A 25,944-nucleotide genomic window follows, 5' to 3' on the forward strand; every position below is an offset into this window, starting at 1 on the left:
TGAAGGCTTTTAATAGCTTGAATGGGTAATTTCGGAATGAGAGAATGCCTCTATTTATAGTTAGAAATGTTGTTGTTTTCTCTCTCTCTTGGTGAAGGCTTTTACTAGCTTGAATGAGTAACTTCGGAATGAGAGAATGCCTCTATTTATAGTTAGAAATGTTATTGTTTCAACTCGTCTATGGTCTCCTTCGACTCATCTAAGTTCTAACAAAATTTTAAATTTTGAGCGTGATTAGATAAAACGGTTCTTCGACTGGTCAAAGGCCCTGCTCGACTAGTGGAGCATGGGCTTTGACTAGTCGAGGGTACCAAAATATGGTTGTTGGACTTCGAGTCGAGAAACCCTCGACTAGTCGAATGTCCCTCTTCGACTGGTCGAGCAATCTGCTCGACTGGTCGAGGAAGCAACGAAAAAATCTGCTTTTCTGCATTTTGAAGTTAGACTAGTTAAAAATATCTTAAACTGGTCAAGCCACAGCTTAGACTAGTCGAACCTAAGCCTAAACTAGTCAAAGATTAGTCTATATTAACATAAAGACCCACATATGATTATGTTTTGAAAGTACCTAATCCTAAGGTCTTTCTAAGGTCAATTATACCTGAAAAGACTAACATAAAGTAGTTTAAACTTTTTGGAGCTTGATCTTCTAGTTAAATCTTTAATAGGACTCGAAGATGGAGCTTGATCTTTTACTTGAATTGAAGTAGAATTTATCTTGAAGGTGAACTTTCTGTCTTGATCTACTTCTTGACTTGAACTTCAAGAAGGTCTTGATCTTTAGTAAAAAGCATGTCTTGAAGTCATGTCATGAACTTTCCATCTTGATCACTTGAAGTTACTTCTTGAACTTTCCATCTTGATTCACTTTGTGTGAACCACATTATAAGCTATTTTGTCTCATCGAAATTTGACAAACAAGAGTGTGCTTTATACATTATAGAACTTACACTTCTCTCGTTCTCTCTCCTTCACAACATATATCCCTTTATGAGGGATACTACAGAAGCAGCAAAAACTGACGAGCCTTTATGGGAAATCCTAGAGGTTTTTTCCACCTTGCAGCGCCTTAGGGACATTCATTCCAAGGTTGACTTGGAACAACAATGGTCTGCTAGCCTACTAAAGGAGCAAGCGGCCATCCATGCTAAGTCTAAGACCCTCTCGGCCTATTACGATGCTGCGTGGAAGGACCGATGGCACTGGGCCCATCAACATTGCTTCGAAAAGGCGGTGTTACAATCGTTGGAGGCTCGATGCAATGACCTAGTCATTGGCCTTTCGGAGGTTGCACGCCTCTATCTAAAACGGGATTGGCTAGATTCCTAGGAGCTCCTGACTTTCATTGAGTCCCAGATAGAGTTCTATTGGAGTCATGAAGAATCTAGCAGGTCTGAGGAGATGAAGGCCAAGTAAGAGGTCGAAATAGTCAACCGATGCCTTGACGTGATGATAGGCCTTCTTCACCAGACCATGGCCAAGCGCCCGTCATGTAGGAACAAGCATGCGCAGGCTTAGGAGGCAAAGGAGTCGACTCTTAAGGAATTCAAAGAGCTCAGGGTGGCCTACCTTTAAACTGGCCAATCGGCTGATTATATCTCCTCTGTTTCTATCTCTCTCTTTTTTGTAACTAGGTGGTAGATAATTTAAGGCGATCTTCTTGCGATACAAATTTGTTTTCCTCTATTATGTTGCCTATGGTAGGACACTTTTGTTCCTCCTTTTTGTGTTCATTGGGCCTGTCCTTGCACAACCTCCCATAAAGAGGATAGTATGTTTTCGAGAATTGACCATTAATCGGAGCCTTCATGACTTTCCCATTTATGTCTTTCAAGAGATAAGCTCCACCCTTGAGGACTTGGATGACAATATACGGTCCATCCCATGTGGGGGACCATTTCATACCCAAAGCACAATCTGTGTGCTCCATTGGCAACATGGCTTTCCAAACCTTATCCCCTTCCTCGAAGGATTTTCCTTTTACTTTTTTATTATATACTCGAGCAATAGTTGATTTGTTGGCAATGATGGAATTCAGGGCTTTCATTCGGGTTCGTTCAGCTTTTCAAACTCGACCAACATTGCTTCTGTAAACTCAAATGGGTTAACTCGGCTTGATGTGCAATTCTCAAAGATGACACATTAATTTCTAGGGGTATCATTACATCGTGTTCGTATGTCAATGCGAATGTACTCATCCCAATACTGCTGAGAATCCTCTAGCTTATCAGGGGCTTCCCTAAGGTCCGTATCTTCTTTTTCAATTGAGACATTTACATCGGCCATATTCACAAGACAGTCGTTGTTGACGTCTTTTAGGCTTTCATTGAGCCTTCTTATTTTGGCCGTGAAATCGGCACTGCGTTGGTTATCTTTTGGCGTACCAATCATGTGATTGCTTCGATGGTACAATTGTACCCGGCCAAAAGGGATTTAATCTTCGGCAAAGTATCGACCAGATGGATCACTTATGTGATATCTTGCACGATGTTGTATGGATTCTTTTTTACAGATATTCCATTCGGTCAGTCGTGCTTATTCCTTTTAGTGAACTGAATTGGCCCTACCTCTTTGCCATAGTAATAGGCTTCATTTGCATTCGAAGTGCCCAAGAAGGGTTTATTATCAGCCAAAACCAATTCAACTTTATCCTGGTTCCAAAAAATTATGAACTAGTGTAAAGATGATGGGATACATGCAAACGAACGGATCCAGTCCGTGCCAAGTAGAACATTATAGATGGATGAGGTATCGACCAGGAAAAACAGGGCTAACATTGTTTTAGCTCTAACAATTAGACTGACTGACAAAACCCCATGAGTATTTGTAACATGACCAGTGAAATTACTGACAGTGACCTTTAAAGGGATCAGGTTGGCCGCCAATTTTGACATCATCCTTAATGGTAGAAGATTGACAGTAGCCCCATTGTCGATTAGAATCCTAGTGTCTAGGCAACCTTCAAGATGAGCAGATATATACAATGGCTTGAGATGCTGCATTATGTCGTAAGTGGGTCTTTCTATGACAACTCTTTTCGATGTAGCTCCTAATTCCACTGTAACGGTGTTCACATGTGACATTTCATCCACTCTAAGTCTCCCTTTAATCGTTTCCTCTAATGAGAAAGAAGCATGTTGTATTATCATAGGAAGGCTGAATTCCTCCACATCGCTTGTTATCCCACTCGGCTAGGTCGATTTAGCCTAAAAATCGGAAGGCAAAGTAAATATCATATTGTGTATTGGGACTTTTCTTAATATGCTCAGTGTTCTCGTTGGACGGATCGTCGACCGATGCGGTCTTAGGTGAGATCGCTTGCAATGCTTCAGTGGTTGCTACTAATTCGTTCACGAACCATTCATCTCCTAAGAAACATTCATCACTGAGATGATCAGATAGATTATCCAGTCATTTTTTGTCCTTCAGACCAAAAGATTCACAAGGTTGGGGAAGAACGTTAGCATCCTAGTCACACAACACAGGAGGTAGAACCGCTTCGACCCTATTAACATCCACCTGTTCTCCAAACAACGGGATTCTCTAGAACGGTCGCGGTTGCACTACTTTCGGTCGGGGCATGTCCTCGGCCCTTGCTGACTCTCTCCTCATGCCGGCTCTGCATCTCTACCAACGGCGTTTTTGAGTTCAAGTCAATGCTTCTATCGCTGCTAGGAATTTAGGATGCATGCATGACCTATTTCCAAATTCCCTTTTGGGTTAACAGAGGTTTAACCATCCTTGGATTTGACACCCTGCCCTGAGAGTAACGATCAAGGGGCGAAGGTCTCCTCTTCAGCCAATGCTAAATGTTTCCTTCAGCCCCTCTTAGAGCCATGTATAGGCCTGTGACCTTGGTTGAGGAGAGTCTTCCCATCTCGAAACGGTCCTTTTGGCACATTGGTCACACAGTTGTGAGCCTCGACCATCTTGTTGAATCGTGTTTGGCTGGGTAGCGATCGAGTGGGGAGGTCTACGTTGCCCTTACCCTAGTCATTATAGTGTGCTTTCACAGCTAGTTGGGCCAAGATCAACCCTCAGTCACGGTCGATTAGCTTTTCTCGTATTTACCATAACCATATTGACCTCGAGATTAGGCGGGAATGTATCTGTATCAATCAACACTGCCTCCTCACCCTTCTCGAGAAACTTTAGCAGCTTGCGGTCGATATTATTCTAGATCATGTTCCTAAATAAAACACATTTGTTAATTGAATGGGAACAAGTTCTGAGCCATTTATAGTATTCAATTTTTTGCAATTCGTCAATCGAAGGTATCTTATGATTTATGGAAATCTTGATAAACTTTCCAGCCAACAGAATTTCGAAGATCTCATCAGCCCGTGTGATATCAAAAGTGTATACTTTTTGGGCCTTTTGTGTGATCGATGTGTTCGATTCCTCTTTGACCAGCGCCGAGCATATGCGTCACTTTTAACCACTACTTCGGCAATCGCAACATCATAATTTGGGTCATGGTAATATGTTCTAGTTGACAAGTTCTTTTGCCAAGCACCCTCTTACAGAAGTTCTTTGTACCTAGAGACCTTCCTAGTCAAGTCATACAGGTCTATGAACTCGGTCCCAATGAATTTCTTATGAAGTTTATATTCGAGCTCGTCTTGCGCAAGCTACACAAATTCGGCCTCTGTCATAACAATCTTACACACCTTTTCACTATTTTAAACCAGGCGATATAGCTCTCGTAGGTTTCTCTTAGTAACTGTCGGAAACGGGTGAGATCGGCCATGGTTTTTTCCTATTATTAAAGAAAAACTAAGCATGGAATTTTTCTCCCATTTCTTGCCAAGAATGAATCGAATTTGACAATAAGTTAGAATACGACGTGAAAGTCGTTACCATTAACAAATGGCCAAATAATTGTAGCTTGTGATAGTCGTCGTTCACCAACTCCCCACATTGCATGGTGAATCAGCCAACATGCTCGATGGTCAATTAGTCGGGATCACCTAAAAATAGGGCAAAGTCTAGTCGATAATTTTGTAGCAACGGATGTTGTCGATCAATCCACTCAAGATAAGGCTTATGGTAGACCGGAATAGCATTGCAGCCGAGTACTTGGCCTGCAACTTCCTGTACTAATTTGCATGATTTGATCGTGATCCACTCGCTAAGGTTCAACCATTTGTGGTGGATCGAGACCTAATCAACTTGGTCCCTCTTGGAACAATGAAATCCTAGGGAATTGTTGGGGATTATATCCTACCGATAAGCCCTAATTCCAAACTTTAGGAACGAAATTCCTAGCCTCTCACTCTGGTCATCTGAATTCAACGGGGGGCAGAGCACTCCGTATCTCCTGAATTGGAATTGGTGGTGGTCATAGGTGGCGGCTGAACCGCATTGCCGATGGAACTTCCATCGACATTATACTGCATTGTCGTAGGCATTCTTTCAGCAATCATAGCCATTAATCGATGCATGGCCTTAATCTGGCTACCCATGTATCTATTGTGTTCTTTGTTTAAATACGGAATTGCTTGACTTTTTCTCTTCCATTTTCCCGAACATGCTGGATACTCAGATGTACCTCTCTGAGTGCGACCGTTATCTCTTCAAGAGAATGGTCCGAGACGTCGATGCCCCTTTCTGATTCCCAGTACTGAGTGTCGAGATACTATTCAGATTTAATGCTTCGGGGGCCGCTTGAACCGGCACGTCATCGGTTGGAGGTGTAGTCAGTGTGGAGGGTTTGACCCCAACAATTTGATTACTCCTATTCATAATTCAAATTAGCAAGGTTACATCGGTAAGATAAAGATAGGGCCCCACCGAACCTGCCAAAAGTTGTTGCACTTTATTTTTAACAATTTGGTCACATGAGAAATGCGGGCATGCCAGAATTGAATTTGCGGCTCAATTCAAACCAAACAACTATGAACCCAAGCGCTGAGATAGACAGATACGTAATATATGACTGAGATCGAATGAGATTTGTCTACCCATTCAGCCACTCGCTCAGTATATAAATAGGATCAGGTGATATTCACATGGCAGGGTTTGTCTTGCCTTCTATACAAGAGGACTTTTTGGTACAAATAAAAGAGAACTGAGAAAGGAATTCTTACGGTTGGTTAAGGAGAACGGTTCTAAAGCTCCTTCCTATATGGAAAACTAAATCCAATGTATTGAGCGTAGACCCAAATTATAGTTAAGATTATCAGCTACTTGATTAACATTGCAAATTAAACTATGGAATTTAAACAAGGAGCGGAAAGTAAAGAATTACACTAAGATATGTAATTGCTTGAGCAGAATGATTACACTATGTAAAATATTTGGTAATTGAAAGATATGTTTGGGTTTACTTGGTTGCTATAAGACAACATTTTCCTGCTAAATTTCTCTACTATTTATAACCTTACCTTGGCTATCTAGATCCTTCCCACGTTCTAACAGTTACTATAACCGTTTAGCACTACTTGGCCTTCTTCACTCATGCTCTTGTCATCTGTCCCGTAACTGCTTCTACACGATTGTTCTCCAATCAGGTGCTTAAGTAGTATTGTAGCATCATTTGATGTGCTCCAGCTGTACCATCATATGATCCATATGATCGTATTCGTATATTGCCTCAGATCTCCAAATACACCACACAAATCCATTCAGATTACACATAACTCACTCTAATTAGCTTTCGTAGGAATTGGCAACAATGACCACGAACAACCATCGTAGAGCTTTTTTTTTCCCATAATAATGCTTTATTGATGATTCTAACATTTGATTTCTAGTGTTGATTGATAGCCATTAAAATTTTTGGAAAGATCATATGCAGCGATAGGACTAGCTTAAGCGTCTCCTAGTGCGCAGCAACACGCTGGATCGTGTGACTAGAAATTGTATAAGTTGCATACATCAACTCAAATTAGACGACTAAAGGAATCCCGCTGAGCAGTTCCAAAATTATTTACGGAGGAATCCTAAAACTTTTGATTCGTGGAATATTTTCATTTTTAATAAATAGTTCAATCAATGGGATAATAAAATAAGCATAATATTTATTTCTTGATGCACCTAAAGTGAGGCCCCACTATCTGGACAATTTAATTTCAATTAATTACTTGCTGTGCATGCAATTCTCCCTATCTGCCTGTGTACCATCCATGACACTGTCAGAGTATCAAAGTTTTCCCCTATTCTTAATTCTGCCCGTCATTCACCTGTGTAAAATTCATTTTACGTTATTCACCTGCTCATCACTTGTTCACTTTCATAATTATACACAATTACCTGTGTGGGGCTCACCATGTTGTGTGCATGCCATCCAACCAGTGAATAACGAACGTAAAAATCAGGCAGGCCTATCTAATCATTATGTGGGTGAGCCGCACCATATAAACAATGGACAACCACCCAAGAACCTCTACATTCACAGCCTAATTTTCAGGACGTCCAACTTCAATGGTGGGAGACCCTGCTGAACAGAACCCAAGTGCAAAAACATTTTTGTTGAATCCGACTGTGGGCCGGTAAGTCCAAATCATCCAACATCAGCACAGGGGGAAAAAAAAAATCACTACATAAAAGACCATACTACAAATCAAATGTCAATGTTTCAAGCTATGGCCATCCATGATTGGCATCCATGTACGCCACACAATTTGTTTGATGAGCAGCCACCACTGGTGGCAGAAGAGAAGGGCGGGCAATGTACTCTCAATTAGCAAAGCAGAGGCAGCTGCTATCAGTAAAATCAACTTCACCGACCATGACTCGTATTCTCAATTAGCAAAGCAGAGGAAGCTGCTATCGGTAAAATCGACTTCACCAACCATGACTCGCTAGCCTACAAATCCAGAAAGGCAGCTCCCACTTTAAAAAAAAAAAAAAAGGAAGAAGATACAAGAAATAAAAAGTCCACCAGCATTTCATGTCATATTATTCATGCTTAGATTCTAGAGATGGATTGATCTATGTACATTTTCAGTATGGCAGAAAACTGAATATTACCAGATTGCGCTCTTCCCCTTTCTGGCAAAGAGGATCTAATACAATAAAGGAACTTGGGTTTTTTCGACAGTGCTGCCTGTGTGGTGGCCTTTCCTTTCAGACTACGAATCAAAAGCTTCATATTCTCCAACATTTTACATTCCATATCCATATAATTCATCTTTTCTTCTTTCTGGGCATCATCTGAGTGGGTCCCATTAGTTCATACATGCATCTCCTTGCTATCACAGAATATTTACATGCAAAAACAACAGTACAACTCTTACAATATCCAGCAAGCTGCACACACACGGCTTCACTCAGAGCACCACTTTTTCACAGCCCATGCCTTTGTTAACAACACTGGATCTCAAAGTCCCCTAAAATTCTCAGCTGCTAACCCAATTTCTCTTTTTCCCAAATCTTGCTCCTCTTTCTCCTAGCGACAATCCTCCTTATGGAGAATTTCCATTTGAGCACGCCTATGAGCATCGTCCACGTTGTATAAGCTTTACCATGGGAAGCTGTATAAGCTTCACTGTGGGAACCTGCAGTTGGAACTACAGTGCTTTCAATGTCAGTTCGTGATCCTGCACTGCTGAGGATCTGAGGAAGCTGCAAGGTGGTGGCAGAATCGGCATCAAAATAATGAAAATGGTCTTCACCACAGAACGTTTGGCTTATGGACTCCACATCAGCGATTGCGGAATTGGGGGTTCTGCAGAAAGCCATCCTAGAATCCCTGTAAAAGTCATGTGCATGAAAGCTCTGAGGCTCCGGTTCATTTCTAAGCTCCAGATTGTCAATGGCTTGCAGAGCATAATCATCCAAACTCCTGACACCACCAATGGATAAAATGGAAGTAACCATGTCTGGCGACGAAACACTTGGGGGAGTAAAACTGAATCCTCCAGGCTTGTGACGATGATAGCTCGAGAAGCTACCGTATGGGCACTCTACTGGCGGTGAATCGGGAGGAAACAAAGTGGGGGCAGGTGCATGCGAAGAGCTACCAGTAATAGATCCATCATCATAAGGAATTACTTCGTCCCAGCGATCAAATGCAGCTTTTACCAGCTTGTGTGCATTTGCCTGATTCATGGATTACGCAACAAGGATTAGTAGAGGTTATGGGCTGTTTCGACACTTGTCAAAAAGGCTGTTTGTAGACGAACCCTCGTGTTTCAGATCAGAGAGTTTTGAAGCCCATTTTGAAACCCACCTGCAATCGTCAGTTTCAAAATCACCAACGAAATAGGTGCTAAAAAGCCCACTTGCCAGAAACAAATCAGTTTGGTTTTCAGTGAGTAGACAAAAGTGTGAGTTTTGCAGGAAAATGGCTTTTGGCAGAAGTTGCTTCCAAACGGGCCCTAAGGCTGCAGGGCCTGGAAACGTCAGCCATGCCTGGTCATTTACTTTTCTGGCAGAAATTTAGGTTTGGACTGGACATGGGTCTCAAATTCAGGCCCAACGCTGGCTGCTGCCATAAATGGGCCCAAGATTTAGATTGAGCTGCAACCTAAAATGTTCATTCAATCTAGGCTTGGGCGCGGGCTGTTCAGAAAATCAATCATGTGGCCAGCCTGGCTTAAACCAAGACTGGCCCCATGGCAGTTGGAACTACAAGCCTGATGGGCCAGCACAGCCTGATTGACAGGCCTAAGAGTTTGCTTCATAAGCAAAATGTAATCTAAAGCCAAGTGGAAAGCGTGCCTTTTGAGTGTCCGAGAGATCTTTGACCGGAACGAATTGAAGTTCGGAGTGCAGCCCAATCATTTGTCCAACAATGTTGAAGATAACTCCTGTTCTTTGTTGGGCACTGGTGTAGTACACAAACAATCGTCTATCAAGAGTACATGTCCAAGCATGGTCGACTGTGATTTCCCACATTTTGGCAGACATACCAGTGCCTAGGATCTACAAAAAGTTAATCAAAGAATAAGTCAGCATCAACGATGATGATGATGATGAATATATGAGCAAAACATAGAATATGGAAATCTCTCAATTATGCGATGGTCTTCCTGGGGAAATTTTTGTTCGAATAAGTCATCTCTGTGCATTTCACATCTATGTATGCTCAGGTATGACGTATTTTCTGCATGTATAAAACAGACCAAAGACCCATTGAGAGGAAAGGAATCTGCTAAGACAATGGTTACATCAGCCTTCAGGTACATGCATTAACATGGGGGGCAATGCAATAATGGGAGCAGCATGGGAATCTGTGCTGATAGTATGACTTGGATGCGGAAGTTCCTGCGCCGGGAAGCTACGTGGGGCCTACAGTGATGTTTGTGAGAAATCCACACCGTCCATCCATTATGGGAGCTCATTTTAGGACATGCGAATAAAAATGAGTTGGATCCAAAACCCAAGTGGGCCGGACGAGAGGGAAAACTGGGGAAAGAGTTTCCTACCGTTGAAACCTTCCTGGGATCAACCTTGATATTTATATGCCATCCAAACCGTTTATAAGGTCATTCCCACTCGGATGAAGTGAAAATACCAAAAACTTCACCTGATATGAAACTTTCTGGCCATACGAATGTTTCAAACAGTGGTCACTGAATCCAATGTTTTAAATATCGACGATATCGGCCAATATATCTTGTATCCCACCAGTGCGATACGAAACGTACAAGTAGTGCGATATATCCCACATGTTCGATCTGGTGAGTATTTTCGAATTTTGGTCCTTTTATTTTTTGTAAATCATGTTAAATGATGCAGGACATGAAATTCAAATATGATGTGCAAGATTTCAGGCTTAAGATCACGTTAGTTCAAAAGTAATTACACAAATTCCATATCCTACACAAAAGTCCAAACATTCAATTAAGGGGAATCTATGCGGGTCCAGGCCTACACATGTTAGAGCTGGATCAATAAAAATGATGAACCAAACATTACTCAAAGGAAAATAAAAATCATCAACACATGCATGACAATCAATCCATAATCCAAGGAATTCACCAATTTCAAATCAAGGAACCCTAGGGTGAGAAAATGGGCAAAGAAATTAAGGATAATGCAATCTAGGGTTAGGGTTTATGAAAAACAGGTTTGAGAGGGTAAAATAAAAGAAAAACCTAAACCGGAAGACAATTCCTGTGTGCGGACAGCGGGCCAGGGCCTGGCGCACGTGCACACTAGCCTGGCCGCACTTGCGAACGGGTCCCACACTCGGAAACCGATTCCTTGGCCCTGGTCGGCCAGGGGTGGGCTCCAAACCCCCAAAGTTTCGGGGCGATCCAAGCTACGGGTTGTGCACGCTGTTCCACCAAAGTTTCAGCCCTCCTACAGGGCCACATTCTGGAAACTAGCTGTAAGGAGAAGATCCGTTGCAAAAACTGATGGATTCGAGGCGAGGATGGTTGTAGAAGGTGAGAGATATAGATGGAAGATGGTAGGGGCGGATGGGGATAGATATGGCTTCGCACCATAGTAGTTAGCCCTTTGAAAAGGAAGGGCTTCACACCCACTTGAATTTTTCCACAACTCGAAAACTTAGAGAGTAGAAAAAAACTTGCAAGAATTTTTATTAAACTTCAATGAATCAAAAGAACTACAAGGGGTGTCTATTTATAAGAAAAATATATACCTCAAAACTCGCACCATGTGCGCAACCTATTACTTCGCGATGAAGTAAACCAAAATAAAAACTAATTAAAGAAATCTAAAGCATTCATGATATTCTAAATAACATAAATAATCAAACCTAAAATATGAACTTAATTCGACTAGTGGGCCCTGATCATGAGATCCCATGATAGGCTTTACTTGATTATCGGGCCTACTCCAAGGACACAAAACTCCATCTTCTAGCTAGGGGGCCCTCCCTGGACGTCGTTATCAAGCCAGATCGACAGTGGGGTCCCCCCTCTCCTTGCGTACGTGCGTAGGGGTTGCGTGCGTGCGCGCGTGATATCCCCATTAATTCTCCCTGGCTGCGAAGATTTCGCCACTGGCAAAATAAAACTCCTGAACCACTACAGGATGTAAGGATCAAGTCTCTGAAGCTCCTCCTCAGTGAGTCACGTGTTGTCAGAAGCTAGACGTGACTTCCATGTAACCAGGTACTTCTGAAACCCACCGTCCAATGTTGAAACTATCTGATGGTCTAGGATATCCTTTATTTCCTCTTTAGGTGTGTGAAGGCTAGGTATGAGAGGTAGAGGCTGGAAAGAATGGTCAGGAAAAGTAAGTATGGAAGGTAGAGGCTGAGAAAATGGGTCGGAAGGAGTAGGTATGGGAGGTGCTGGAAAAATGGGTCGGGACGGGTAGGTATGTGTAACGTCTCGGAAAAATCTGTACAAAGACTCGAGTACCACCTTAGGCAGAAATCGCTAAGGACCAAATTCTTTAGAAATTAGACGAAAATTAATTAAGTACTAAACTGAATTGGGTAGCAGATTAGCTTGAACTGCTTTTTATACGATCTGTAAGACCCAAAACCAGTAGAATCGCTAACGCTACACTACCTAAAAACCTAGGATTAATCTTAAAACTCAGTTGCTCTCCGGAGCATCTTGGAACTCCGTATCGGACCTGGACCGCACATCAAAAGTTCGATTAACGCGAAGTTATACGATTATGACCACCTTACTGGGCTTGACAACCATCTCGGAAATCAAGTCCCAATAGTATCCAGAAACGCACAACTTGAGCTCGGAGCGAAGTATGTGAGAAACGTGAATATCGTTAGAAAACAAATTCGAACTTAAGTAATCTGGGCCGTTCGCTTGGAGGCCAAATTTAAGGTTTCAAATCGTCAAATTTTGACCCAACTACACCCTCGGATCAGAGAAAATTTCCAACACATGTCAGTGCACTTGTGGCCCTGATCAAGTAACGATGACCGTTGAACTGAAACTGGTCCTTCGCGGTCAATCCACTGATCCGATCGGACCGAGATCTTAACCTGGCATAGATCCAATGTCTGGGAACTTTCCCCTGACCGTACGCAGAAAATGGGCCTCCAGATGAGCTCCGTTGGACCGAAACAGCTGCTCTTTAGTTATAACCTAAGTATACCATGGCCCTGGGGCCATTGAAGTCACATCTGGGCTTATTTAAAGTCCTAAACTCACCCCTCTCTCATTCCATACGAAGTTCAAACCCTAGGAGAGAGAAGAGGGAAAAGAAAAGGAGAAAGTGAGGAGAAGTGAGAGAGTGTGAGTTAGTTGTTGGGATTCTTCCCTACCGCTCCACTTACTAAAGCGCCGCTTCCGTGTCACTACACCGGCGATTCCGATTCCCTTTTTGGGTAAGAAATCCTAACCCTAATCTGTTTTAGGGATTCAAATAGAGTAAGTGATAAAATAGCTAACCTATTTCATGCAATAGGTGGCCGTTGTGCCGTAGACAAAGGCATTGTGTTCGAACTAAGTTCGATACAAGTCTACCGGCGAAAGGTGCGGACTATAAACGTTTAGGTTATGGTTTTCAAGGCTTTCAATGTCAGTTAATGATTTATGACTGACTTGATTGCTATCACATGTGCCTAGATCCGATGTTTTCCGTATATTACATATATACGTAAACTAGATTGATTTAAATGCATTAAATGTGTTTCTTGAAATGTCTGAATGATTATGGAGTTATGATTTGTGCTTGATATGATTGATGTTTGGGAATACATGATCGTTGGTCTTGTGGCAACTCCTGTGTAGAAGGATTTGCTATAATGTGTTTTAACTAATTTATTACATGTATGTAATATGTGTAGTCTAAGTGTTTGATAAAATGTCTGAATGAGAACATGCCTGTTGTAATGCATTTAATGAGGGTGTTGAGATAGGATTCTCGATCCCCTTATCTATAGTTACAGATTCCTTTATGTAACCTATCATATCACTACGTGATTTACGGATGAAATGCCTATGTATGATAACATGTATAGTATGTGTTTGTTGAAATGCTCAAACGAGATTTATATTTGGATTGGTTATCACATGTTGTCTTGGACTATCACATGTGAATGCTACTGCTTTGGAGTGTGATTGGGGCTACGATGTAGTCCAGGCAATCGGTAATGGCTCCTACTCGAGTGGCCGAACTAGTTTCGCCACGTTAGACACGTTCAAGGAATCCGAATCGTACGCTGATTGTCGACAGTGGTTAGGCCACGCGGAGTGCTTACGCGCTCAATGTCGATTGATTCAAGGTGCGCTCGTACCAATCAAGCTTGTCAAGTAACCCGATTGGCCTAAATGTGTGTTTACCATGTATGGATGCAACTACTTGAACCTAAGGTACCACTTACCAATGAAAACCCGTTTAACTTTGGTACCGCGATCCGTTAAGACTTATGAGCCGGGCATGATGGCATGGGACACCGTGGTCGAGCTGTCGGCCTACGCTGGGGTGACGAGCCTCCCCGTAGTGACCAGTGAGCAAACCAAACTCGTGAGCCGAATACAGTGGTATGGGACACTGTATTCGAGCTGTCGGCCTATGCTAAGGTAACGAGCCTTTCCCATAGTGACCTCGAGTATACACTAAAACTACGTTAAGGTGACGAGTCTTTCTATAGTGACCTCGAGTATAAACCAGGCCTGCGCTGAGGTGACGAGCCTCTCCGTAGCGACCTAGAACTATCTATCATATGTGACTAACTAGGATTGACGACCCTAGATGGATCATTGTTTGGGTAAGTGATAAAAAAAAAGAGGTACCTTAGCTTCCCGAATATGCTGTTTGAATAAACCTAATTAAGAATTTGGTTAACACGATCATGCATCCGCATTGCACGGTGCTTTGGAGAGGAAGTGCACGTGTCCAAAGTGGTGCATGCCGCGATTGTTAGATGATGTCGCTGAGGGAGTATAGGCGAGGGCATACATCATTATCGCATACCATTTCTGCATTAACAAGAGTACTTACGCTATGATTGTTGTACTGCTTTATCATTACTGCTTGATTGAGTTGATAACATGTTAACCTTTGCGTTATAGCTCCACTGAGTTGATCACTCACTCCCACTCTGGGACGGTGTTTTAAAACACCAACCAGACCCTGTTGTAGTTGCAGACGATGACGAGGCTTTCGTGACAGAGCCTGACTTCTATGATGACGAGGAGTTCTCCTATATGCAGCTATCAGGCGGGTCTATGTAGACCATGTTCTGATCAACGGGGTTCCAGGGATGCTAACTAAATGCCAATACACTTTACCATTTTGTATTTTGGGGACAGACATGTATATTCATTTTGGATATTTTAGGAATTGTACATGTATATATTTAATCTGGTAACATGTTCACACTCTGGAGACCTACAACAGTTTATATGTTTTATATATCCATCACAGTCTTCCGCTTGCTTAAACTTAATCGTCTCTGGAGTATGATATGCTGATTTAGCTTAATCCCGTTCATGTTTAAATGCACTAACACGGACAACATTAAATCATCATTTTCTATGTTGCATAAGTGATGTGTCAGAACTCGGGTGTTGAGCTTCTGCTCGACCCCCGATTTCGGGGCATTACAGTATGGGACGTAGAGGCTGAGAAGATGGGTCGGGAAGGGGCCATGGATCAAGGGAAAGGTTCTTGCGCAGCACGCCAACAACGCAGTGAACCGAGATCCAATCTCCAATCTCACCCACAAACGATAAACAGAAAAAAATATAATCTAGAAGAAGAATCAAAGCATTGAAAACAAACCACAAGGCAGAATATATGTGGAAAAACCCCAACAAGGGTAAAAAACCACGGGTGCAAGCTTTCACTATTAAGAAAAACCGAGATTACAATCAATATACTGACCTTCTAGATCCTCCCATGCATAGAGAAAACCCTTTTTCCATACCCTAGAATAACCCTAAGAACCCATATTTATAGTTTAGGCAACTTCCCTTTCACACCCTTGCGAAACCGCCCCAAATTTCTGCAGTCCGTGTGAAATCCACGTAAGATTTTACGTAGCCTCGACTAGTCGACCAGGCTCCTCAACTGGTCGAGCATGGGCCTCGACCGGTCGAGCACCACGGACCATAAAACAGTTTTCAACACTGGACTTTGAGGCAAGCAGCCACTCGACTGGTCGAGTAGCACCAGATGAGGCTCCGTATTCTCAACAATCTCTCACTTGGAGACACATCGCCATAATCCTTCGTCTTCTACATCCGGAGTGCACCACCTCTCTTCAAACCTGATGACCAATCAAAGCTGAACAGAACTTCAGCTTCTCCCATGTGGCCACCTTTGTAAGCATATCCGCAGGATTCTCACTTGTATGAATCTTCTCCAGAGCAATTGATCTATCTTCCAATAACAAACGTATGAAGTGATATCTGATGTCAATATGCTTGGTCCTTGAATGAAAGCTGAATTCTTAGTCAAGTGTATTGCACTTTTACTGTCATTGTACAGCTTGCAATCTGCTTGCTTCTTACCCAACTCTTCCATAAAAACTTGCATCCACACCATCTTCTTGCACGCTTCTGTAGCTGCAACATATTCTGTTTCCGTAGTACTGATAGATACTATCTTCTATAACTTAGAGACTCAACTGACAGCAGCACTACCCAAAGTAAAAACATACCTTGTAGTGCTTCTTCAACTGTCGACCTCCTACCAAATCTGAATCTACATAGCCTTGTACCTTGATTTCCGATCCTCCATAACACAGCCCTACATCCGCAGTACCTACCAGGTATCTAAGGATCCACTTCACAGCTTCCCAATGTTCCTTCCCGGGGTTGTTCATGAACCTGCTAACAACTCCCACTGCTTGAGCAATATTTGGTCTCGTGCTCACCATAGCATACATGAGACTCCCAATAACTGACGCGTATGGGACTTTAGCCATGTAATCTCGTTCCTCCTGCGTCTTTGCACCTTGCTCCTTAGAAAGTTTGAAGTGGTTAGCTAATGGAGTGCTAACCGGCTTAGCACCTCCCATACTGAATCGATCAAGTACTTTGGCTATGTACTCTACCTGTGACAAAACTAGTTTCTTGTTTTCCCTGTCACGTTTTATCCTTATGCCTAGGATTTGTTTTGCGTCTCCTAAATCCTTCATGGAAAATTCTCTAGACAGTTGTCTTTTGAGATATAAGATGTCCTTCATGCTTGATCCAGCCACAAGTAAATCATCAACGTCCAGAAGAAGGATGATGTACGACGTGTCAAACTTCTTCAAGTAGCAACAGTGGTCTGCATGACATCTCCTAAAACCGTTTCCCGAAATGAAATTGTCGAACTTCTTGTACCACTACCTCAGGGCCTGCTTCAGGCCATAAAGACTCTTCTTCAGTCTACACACCTTGTTCGTATTTCCTGGTGTCACGTATCCTGTCGGCTGATGCACATACAAGGTCCCCATAAAGAAAGCTTGTCTTAACATCTAGCTGCTCTAGATGTAAGTCCTTTGTAGCGACTATACTCAAGACCATGCGAATCGTAGACATTTTCACCACTGGTGAAAATATTTCAGTGAAGTCGATACCTGCCTTTTGTTGGAACCCTTTCACAACCAATCTAGCCTTGTACCGTTTCGAACCATCGTGCTCCTCCTTCGCTCTGTAAACCCACCTGTTATGAAGAGCTTTCTTACCCTTAGGTAGAGTAACTAGCTCTCACGTACGATTTGACTCGAGAGAGTTCATCTCATCATCCATGGCTTGCTCCCACTTAACCCGTGTATCTGACTGTAATGCCTCTTCAAACACTCTGGCTCACCATTATCTATCAGTAGTAGAAAATGTAAGAATGGTGAGTATCAGACCGTGGGTCTCCTCTCCCGAATAGACCTCATCACATCCGGTGTCTGCGGCATTGCCTCATAATGCTCTTGTTCATGATTATCCTATGGCACAGTAACACCCGTGTCCGGTAACTCTTCCAACTCTATGAATTCTTTTTTATCGGCCTTATTTTGCTGCATATCGTCCTTATGCATCACATTTTCATTGAAGACTACGTCTTTGCTTCTGATGATTTTCCTGTTTTCTGTATCCCAAAAACGGTAGCCAAAATCATGCTGCCCGTAGCCTATAAACGTGCACTTCCTGGACTTCGCATCCAGCTTGTTTCTGTGCTCTGCATCAATGTGAACATATGAAGTGCAACCAAACACTTTGAGATGTGCAAGGTTCACTTCTTTCCCAGTCCACGTTTCTTCTGGTAGCCCACCATCTAATGGTGCTGAGGGACTTCTATTAATGAGATATGTGGCAATATTCACAGCATCTGCCCAAAACGTCTTGGGCAACCCTGCATGTAACCTCATGCTCCTGGCGCGCTCAAGGATGGTCCTGTTAATGCGCTTAGCCACACCGTTTTGTTGGGTGTCCCTGGAATCGTTTTGTGAAGTTTGATTCCATTTGTTGCACAATACTCCTCAAACCTCTTATCACAGTACTCTCCCTCATTATCTGATCTGAGACATTTTACTGTTTTACCTGTCTCGTTTTCTACCATTACTTTCCACTTCTTAAATATATCAAATACATCAGATTTATGCTTTAAGAAATAAACTCACAGTTTTCTACTAGCATCATCAATAAAAGAAACAAAATAACGAGAGCTACCAAGAGATGATACCTGTGCCGGTCCCCACCTCAGTGTGTACAAGCTCCAACAGATGCATCTTTGGAGCGCGTCCTGTTTTCTTGAAACTTACTCTCTTCTGCTTGCCATACACGAAGTCCTCGCAGAATTCCAATTCAATAGACTTCAACCCTGGTAATTTCCCTTTTGACAATAGCACTTTCATCCCCTTCTCACTCATATGTCCCAACCTCTGATGTCATAACTACCCATTCACTCCAGTTGATGCGACTGTGAGTGAACTATACGATCCTGAAGTCACGTACAAAGTATCTTCCTTCTTGCATCGAGATATCACCAAGGCACCTTTTGTGATCTTCCAAGAATCACTAGTGAATGTCGTCATATATCTTGTATCGGCCAACTGCCCCACTGAGATCAAATTCCGTTTCAAACTCGGTACATGTCTGACATCCTTCAATTTCAAAGTCATTCCGTCTTTCTGATTTATATGAACGTCTCCCGTTCCAACAATATTGCACGGCTCATCATCATCCAGGTAGGCTCTCCCAAAGTCACCTAACACATAATCACGCAAAACTTCCTTACACGAAGTGGCATGAAACGAATCACCCAAGTCTATGACCCAAGACTCATTCCTCACATCAAGAGACAACATCAACGCCTCTGTGTCACTCTCCTCAGATAGAGTCACTGAATCCTTCCCGCCTTGAGAGCTTCCTTCTTGTTTCTTAATCGCCCTGCAATCGCGTTTCATGTACCCCTTCTTCCCTCAATACCAACACCCGTCTTTGTCTTTTAGTCCGTTGGAATTCTGCCTCGACTTAGTACGTCTGTGTTTATTACCTACTTTGTTCAGCGATCTTCCTCTTCCTTCAACGTTTAGAGCATTCTCTGAATCCCCTGAAACTCCTGATACCTTTATTCTAGATTCTTCACTAGGAATTAGACCAGCCACATCATCGAATTTCATTTTTTTCAACCCTGAAGAATTGCTCACGGCAATCACCAAACCATCCCAACTGTCTGGCAAACTGGACAAGATCAATAACGCCCTAACCTCGTCCTCAAAAACAATGCCAACAGATTCCAACTGGCTCATGACTGTATTGAACTCGTTTAGATGTTCAGCCACACTCCCACCATCTGACATCTTCATGTTGAATAGTCGTTTCATGAGATGAACTTTGTTGGACGCTGAGGGTTTCTCATACATCGTAGCTAGGGCATGCATTAATTCTTTTGTGGTTTTCAACTTGGATATATTGAAGGCGACACTCTTAGACAAAGAGAGTCGGATCGTTCCTAAAGCCTTCCGATCCAATAAAAACCATTCATCATTTGTCATCTTCTCTGGTTTCTTCTCTTTTCCTTCTAGAGGAATATAGAGGTCCTTCTGATACAGATAATCCTCCATCTGCGTCTTCCAAAAGGCAAAGTTTGAATCATCAAACTTCTCAATTATAGTCTTCGCTTCTTCTATCATCGCTCCGACTTGAACTAAACTAATAGCTCTGATACCAGTTGTTGCGCACAATGCCAACAACGCAGTGAATCGAGATCCAATATCCGGTCTCACCCACAAACGATAAACAGAAAGAAATATAATCTAGAAGAAGAATCAAAGCATACCAAACAAACCACAAGACAGAATATACGTGGAAAAACCCCAACAAGGGTAAAAAACCACGGGTGCAAACTTTCACTATGAAGAAAACCAAGATTACAATCAATATACTAACCTTCTCGATGCTCCCATGCACAGAGAAAACCCTTAGCCTTGCTTAGAAAACCTTTTTCCATACCCTAGAATAACCCTAGGAACCCCTATTTATAGTTTAGGCAACTTCCCTTTCGCACCCTTGCGAAACCGCCTCAAATTTCCGCAGTCCGTGTGAAATCCGCGTAATATTTTGTGTAGCCTTGACTAGTCGAGCAGGCTCCTCGACTAGTCGAGCGGACCCTCGACTGGTCGAGCATGGGCCTCGATTGGCCGAGCACCACGGACCATAAAACAACTTTCAACGCTGGACTTTGAGTCGAGCAGCCACTCAATTGGTCGAGCAACCCACTCGACTAGTCGAGTAGCACCAGATGAGGCTCCACATTCTTAACAAATGTTTGGGGAATCAGGATAATTAGGCGAAAGGTTGGATAATGCATTAATGGTCCCTTGAAATGCAACTAAATCCTCCACATTAAATGTGGAACTAATTCCCATGGAGGGTGGAAGATTTGCCACATACGCATTGAGACTGTTTCGTTTTATAATTTTAAAGGGTTCAGCGCTACGTGCGTGTAATTTACGAATGGCCACCGGAGGATACCGCTCAAGCCTGATGCAGACCATCACAGAGTCCCTTACATTGAATTCCTTGAAACATTTATGTTGGTCTACAGAAAATTTGTAATGTTCATTACTAGTAGTGATCTTCTGCCTGATTTCTTGATGTCATAAATGAATGTGATGCGCAAAAGACTCTGCAGGCTCTGACGGCCTATGGGACTGACATAGGGACAAGATCAATATGTTTCTCAGGTTTATAACCAGTAACGACTTCATAAGGATTGAGACCTGTGGGCCTATCGACAGAACTATTAAATGCAAACTCGACTGTAGGTAATACGGTGTCCCATGTTCTAGTGTGCTCTATATCCCTCCTAGGGGAAGACTCATCCGGTAGATCATCAGGAAAGATATCACGAAACTCATCCACTACCGTAATGGCCTCAGTGGGTAACTCTACACTAGCCTCTAGTGCACTCTCTCCAGCCACAAGGCTGCACATGTTGTACCCCTCAAAATAGTGGTCTTGATGTCCCTCATGGGGTGGGTGCACGGGTGCACACCCATAACTGATTACTTGGCCAACTCCATTCATTGGTCTATCATCCTGGCCACTTGCCTGAGATTGGACATCCACCCCAATGGTGGGGTTTGTCCCGGCAGAGACCTTTAATTGGGTAATGTGCACATCAAATTGGTCAAAGCGTTGGTCTATATGTTCCTACCAGCGCTTACCCAAAGACTCGATCTGCTGGGACAGTTTGTTTAATGACTCTATCAGTTGCTCCATGTTTAGTGTAGGGTGTAAGCCAAAACCATGACCCGTACGTGTGGGCATACACTTGCTAACTCAACCTAAGGACCTTCTACTGCGACTATATGCATCTAAAAAGAACTAAATGACCTTATGAGACTCTATATGAGGGAAACTACGCAGTGCGTACCAAAATCCAGCAATGTAGCTATTGAAATAAGGGAATAACAGAAAGTTACAGCAATGAATTGCTAACTTCCTGTTAATCAGAAATTTCAGCAACTAATATCAGGAACTACGGGTTTCTAAATAGCTATATATGATGAACTGGGTGCATGATGGACTGAAAACAAACTAACCCTAAACATGTAATGTATTCCCCTATAAGAATCCTAAGCTCTGATACCAAATTTGATGCAAGACATGAAATTCAAATATGATGTGCAAGATTTCAGGCTTAAGATCACATTAGTTCAGAAACAATTACACAAATTTCATATCCCACACAAAAGTCCAAACATTCAATTAAGGGAAATCTATGCGGGTCAAGGCCTACACATGTTAGGGCCGGATCAATAAAAATTATGAACCAAACGATACTCAAAGGGAAATAGAAATCATCCACACATGCGTGACAATCAATCCCTGATCCAAGGAATTCACCAATTTCAAATCAAGGAACCCTAGGGTAAGAAAAGGGGCAAATAAATTAAGGATAATGCAATCTAGGGTTAGGGTTTATGAAAAACAGGTTTGAGAGGATAAAATAAGAGAACACCTTAACCGGAAGACAATTCCCGCGTGCGGACAACGGGTCAGGGCCTGACGTACGTGCACACTAGCTTGGCCACACGTGCGAACGGGTCCCACACCTGGAAAGATTCCTTGGCCCTGGTCGGCCAGGGGTGGGCTCCAAACCCCCAAAGTTTCGGGGCAATCCGAGCTACGGGCTGTGCGCGGTGCTCCACCGAACTTTCAGCCCTCCTACAGGGCCAGATTCTGGAAATTGACTGTAGGGAGAAGATCCGCTACAAAAACTGATGGATTCGAGGCGAGGATGGTTGTAGAAGGTGAGAGATATTGATGAAAGAGAGTAAGGGCGGATGGAGATAGATGTGGCTTCGCATCACGGTACTTAGCCCTTCGAAAAGAGAGGGCTTCGCACCCACTTGAATTTTTCTACAACTCCGAAACTCAAAGTAAAAAAAAACTTGTAGGAATATTTATTAAACTTCAATGAATCAAAAGAACTATAAGGGGTGCCTATTTATAAGAAAAACCTATACTCCAAAACTCGCGCCATGTGCGCAACCTATTACTTGGCGATGAAGTAAATCAAAATAAAAATTAATCAAATAAATCTAAAACGTTCATGATATTATAAATAACATAAATAATCAAAACTTAAAATATGAACTTAATCTAACAAGTGGGCCCCGATCATGAGATCCTATGATGGGCTTTATTTGATTATCGAGCCCACTCCAAGGACCCAAAACTCCATCTTCTAGCTAGGGGGCCCTCCCTGGACGTCATCATCGAGCCAGATCGACGGTGGGGTCCTCTTCTTGCGTACGTGCGTAGGGGCAGCATGAGTGCTCGTGTGCACGTGATGTCTCCATCATTAAATTAGTGCCAATTTGTTACAAATCCATGATTTTTTTCATGTTTTGCATGAAAAATCATGAATTGGGAGCTTCGATTTCAAGAATTGGAGGAGATGAGCTGAGTTGCGAAAAATTGAAAAAAAAAAATCAAATTTTCTCACATATCATTTGCAAAATTTGTGGCCAAACATCAAATCAAACATGCATGTAACCTAATTTAGTGATTCTTCTTTTGCTTTTGAATGTATTGCTTGTGTTTCCACATGCCTTCTTACATTTATAAACTATATGAATAGACATTGAATATACTTGCATTAATTCAGTTAGACAACACATAGATTATGATCCCATACAAAGAAAACCTATTGTGTACTTGTTTTTTGTAATGTTTTGAATTATAAGAGTGTATTAATGTCATTTTTTAACTATCACCAAAGTTTCATTGAAAAATTCAACCAATTTCCCAATGTTTTCCCATGTTTCCAACAACAATTATACATTACATGATACAACCGATATATCCCATGCGATAACCAATATGTATCTGTATCCCAAGAATGCGATACGTAACATGATACCGATATTTCAAACACTGACTGAATCTACACTTTTTCCTCTCGTATGGCTCACTTGATTTTTGGATTCACCTCATTTTTTTGTCACATGTCCTAAAATGAGCTCCCACAACCGATGGACGGTGTGGATTCATCACAAACATCATGGTGGGACGCACCTAGCATCCCAGCACAGGAACTTCCTGCAAAAGGCTTTCGCAGGACATCCACGTCCGTATGACTTGTTGAGAGTTACATTTCGTGTGAATAATGTGGCCATTTGTGATTATATATGGCCTTTAGGCTCCTCGCACCCCAATTCCAATATTGCAGATTCCATGCCTTATTAGCTAGATTTGGGTTGGTGCACTCCATTTTCCGAGTGAAGCCAATGAGGTGGCTGGAAAGGTTCACCAAAGGTGGCACAACTAGTTGGACAATATGTTGTTGACCAATGTGTCGGCATGTCAAGTGAGTAAAATATCCAGCGTCTCCAAAAGGTTGGCCCCACCATGAACATGTGAGGCAAAAATCAGACTGATACACTCATCATGTGGGTCACGCAATGGAAGATAATCGACAACCGTCAATTTGGTTAAGAGCAGATGTATGGTTCACCTGATGAGTGGATCAGTATTATTTTAGCATCAGGTGATCTTCATGGTCAGGCGACTCAGGTCAACCTGTTGGAATGGTTTGATGTCATAAACACATAATAGGTAGGCAATTATGCACTGGTTGGACAATAGCACTATAACCCACTTTGGTTCTATGTGAGACCTCACATGTATGTGTGACACGTGCCTGTCTTCTCTATCACTGAGAATAAACTTTTCAATACTGTACCTCAAGAGGCATACATGTTGAGATATTGATGTCCTAATTCTTTTGGTTAGGGAGATGCAGAAATAGAAGACTCTTGATCAGTGGATATTTTATACACGTGCTTGATTAGTGGAAGAGGTGTGCAACCTTGCGAAATGTCTCGACTTCAAGCCCTCCCAGTACAATTTTAGGATTTTTTTTTTTCTGCAAAAATACTCAAGATTTCTGATTTTCCATAACAAGGCCTTGACCTTTCCAGAGCACCAAAACAATCTTTTTGAGGGTGCAATGACCAAATTGCCCATTGCTATTCTCTCTACAAAAATGGAGTTAAGCATTGCGGGGCCCATGTGGTGGGCTGTACCTTAGAAATTCACACACACACACACACACACACACACACACACACACACACACACACAAGGCCGCAGCCAAACACTATACAGGAAAAACAAAAAAATAAATAAATGTACAGCCGTAGAAAACAAATCAAACCAAAGACCCAATTAAACTTCCCGCTTAAGAATTTCTCACTTCCGCCCACTCTACATTGAGAATCAGCTTCCTGACAACAGCTTTAACACTTCCCTTTTTATTTCTAAAACACCGATCATTCATTTCCCACCATAGAGCCCCAAGGACCGCTAAGAAGCTTATCATCCACACTCTTTCCCCTGCCTTCCTTATTCCCCCACCATGCCAAGATAAGAGAAAATCCTCTATCAATCTTGGGAGCACCCAATCAACCCCAAATAGCGGCAAAAGATGATTCCACACCTCCCTTGCAAAAGAACAGTGGATAAAGAGATGATCTACAGATTCCGCATCTTTATAGCAAAAGAGACAAACATTGGGGAGAATCATGTTCCTCTTACGCAAGTTGTCAATTGTTAGCACTTTATTCCTCCCAACAAGCCAACCAAAAACCGCCACCTTCAAGGGAGCGCCATATCGCCATAGCCAGGATGTAGGGGGCTGCCCCAATAAAGCCGTCCCTATCACATATAGATCGATAAAACAATCTAACGAAAAATGAACCTGACTTTTCTTTTAGCCCTTTTATGGAATCCAGCTCTAATAGCCTTGGAGAAACCTTCCCTAACAATGGAAGAAGCTGCAGAAGTTCTTCGAACTCTGTCACATAGATTCCTTTTCTACAGCACGGAAACCAAGTGACTACTCCATCCCTCACCGAAAAACAGCTACTAACCTCCATTCCCTCTTCTGAAGCTAACCCGCTAATAATGGGAACCTCTCACACAACCTCTCATCTCCCACCCACCTATCCCTCCAAAAGCTGATACTTTTACCATCCCACAAAATGAAGCCTATACCTTCCTATACTTTATCTTTCAATGACGCCGCGGGTTTCAATGACATGTACTGAGTTTTAAATGGTCAAAACTCAGTACATATCAAAATCCATCATCTTGGGCTTGTTTA

At 42.4% G+C, this 25,944-nt stretch overlaps 1 protein-coding gene across 2 annotated transcripts in view; it reads right to left on the bottom strand.

Moving 5' to 3' along the window:
- Positions 1-8,120: 8,120 nt before the first annotated feature.
- The window catches only part of LOC131258339 (calmodulin-binding protein 60 A-like), a 62,620-nt gene continuing 44,796 nt past the window's right edge, over positions 8,121-25,944 (bottom strand). For both annotated transcript variants that reach the window (XM_058259591.1, XM_058259592.1), the window contains 2 exons: positions 9,667-9,870; positions 8,121-9,045 (listed from right to left, as the gene is read on the bottom strand). In XM_058259591.1, coding sequence (XP_058115574.1) covers positions 8,350-9,045; positions 9,667-9,870 — 900 coding nt within the window. In that variant the 3' untranslated portion in view covers positions 8,121-8,349. The remainder of the gene's footprint in view (positions 9,046-9,666; positions 9,871-25,944) is intronic.

The sequence above is a fragment of the Magnolia sinica genome, chromosome 10, assembly GCF_029962835.1.
Source record: "Magnolia sinica isolate HGM2019 chromosome 10, MsV1, whole genome shotgun sequence".
NCBI classification, from domain to species: domain Eukaryota; kingdom Viridiplantae; phylum Streptophyta; class Magnoliopsida; order Magnoliales; family Magnoliaceae; genus Magnolia; species Magnolia sinica.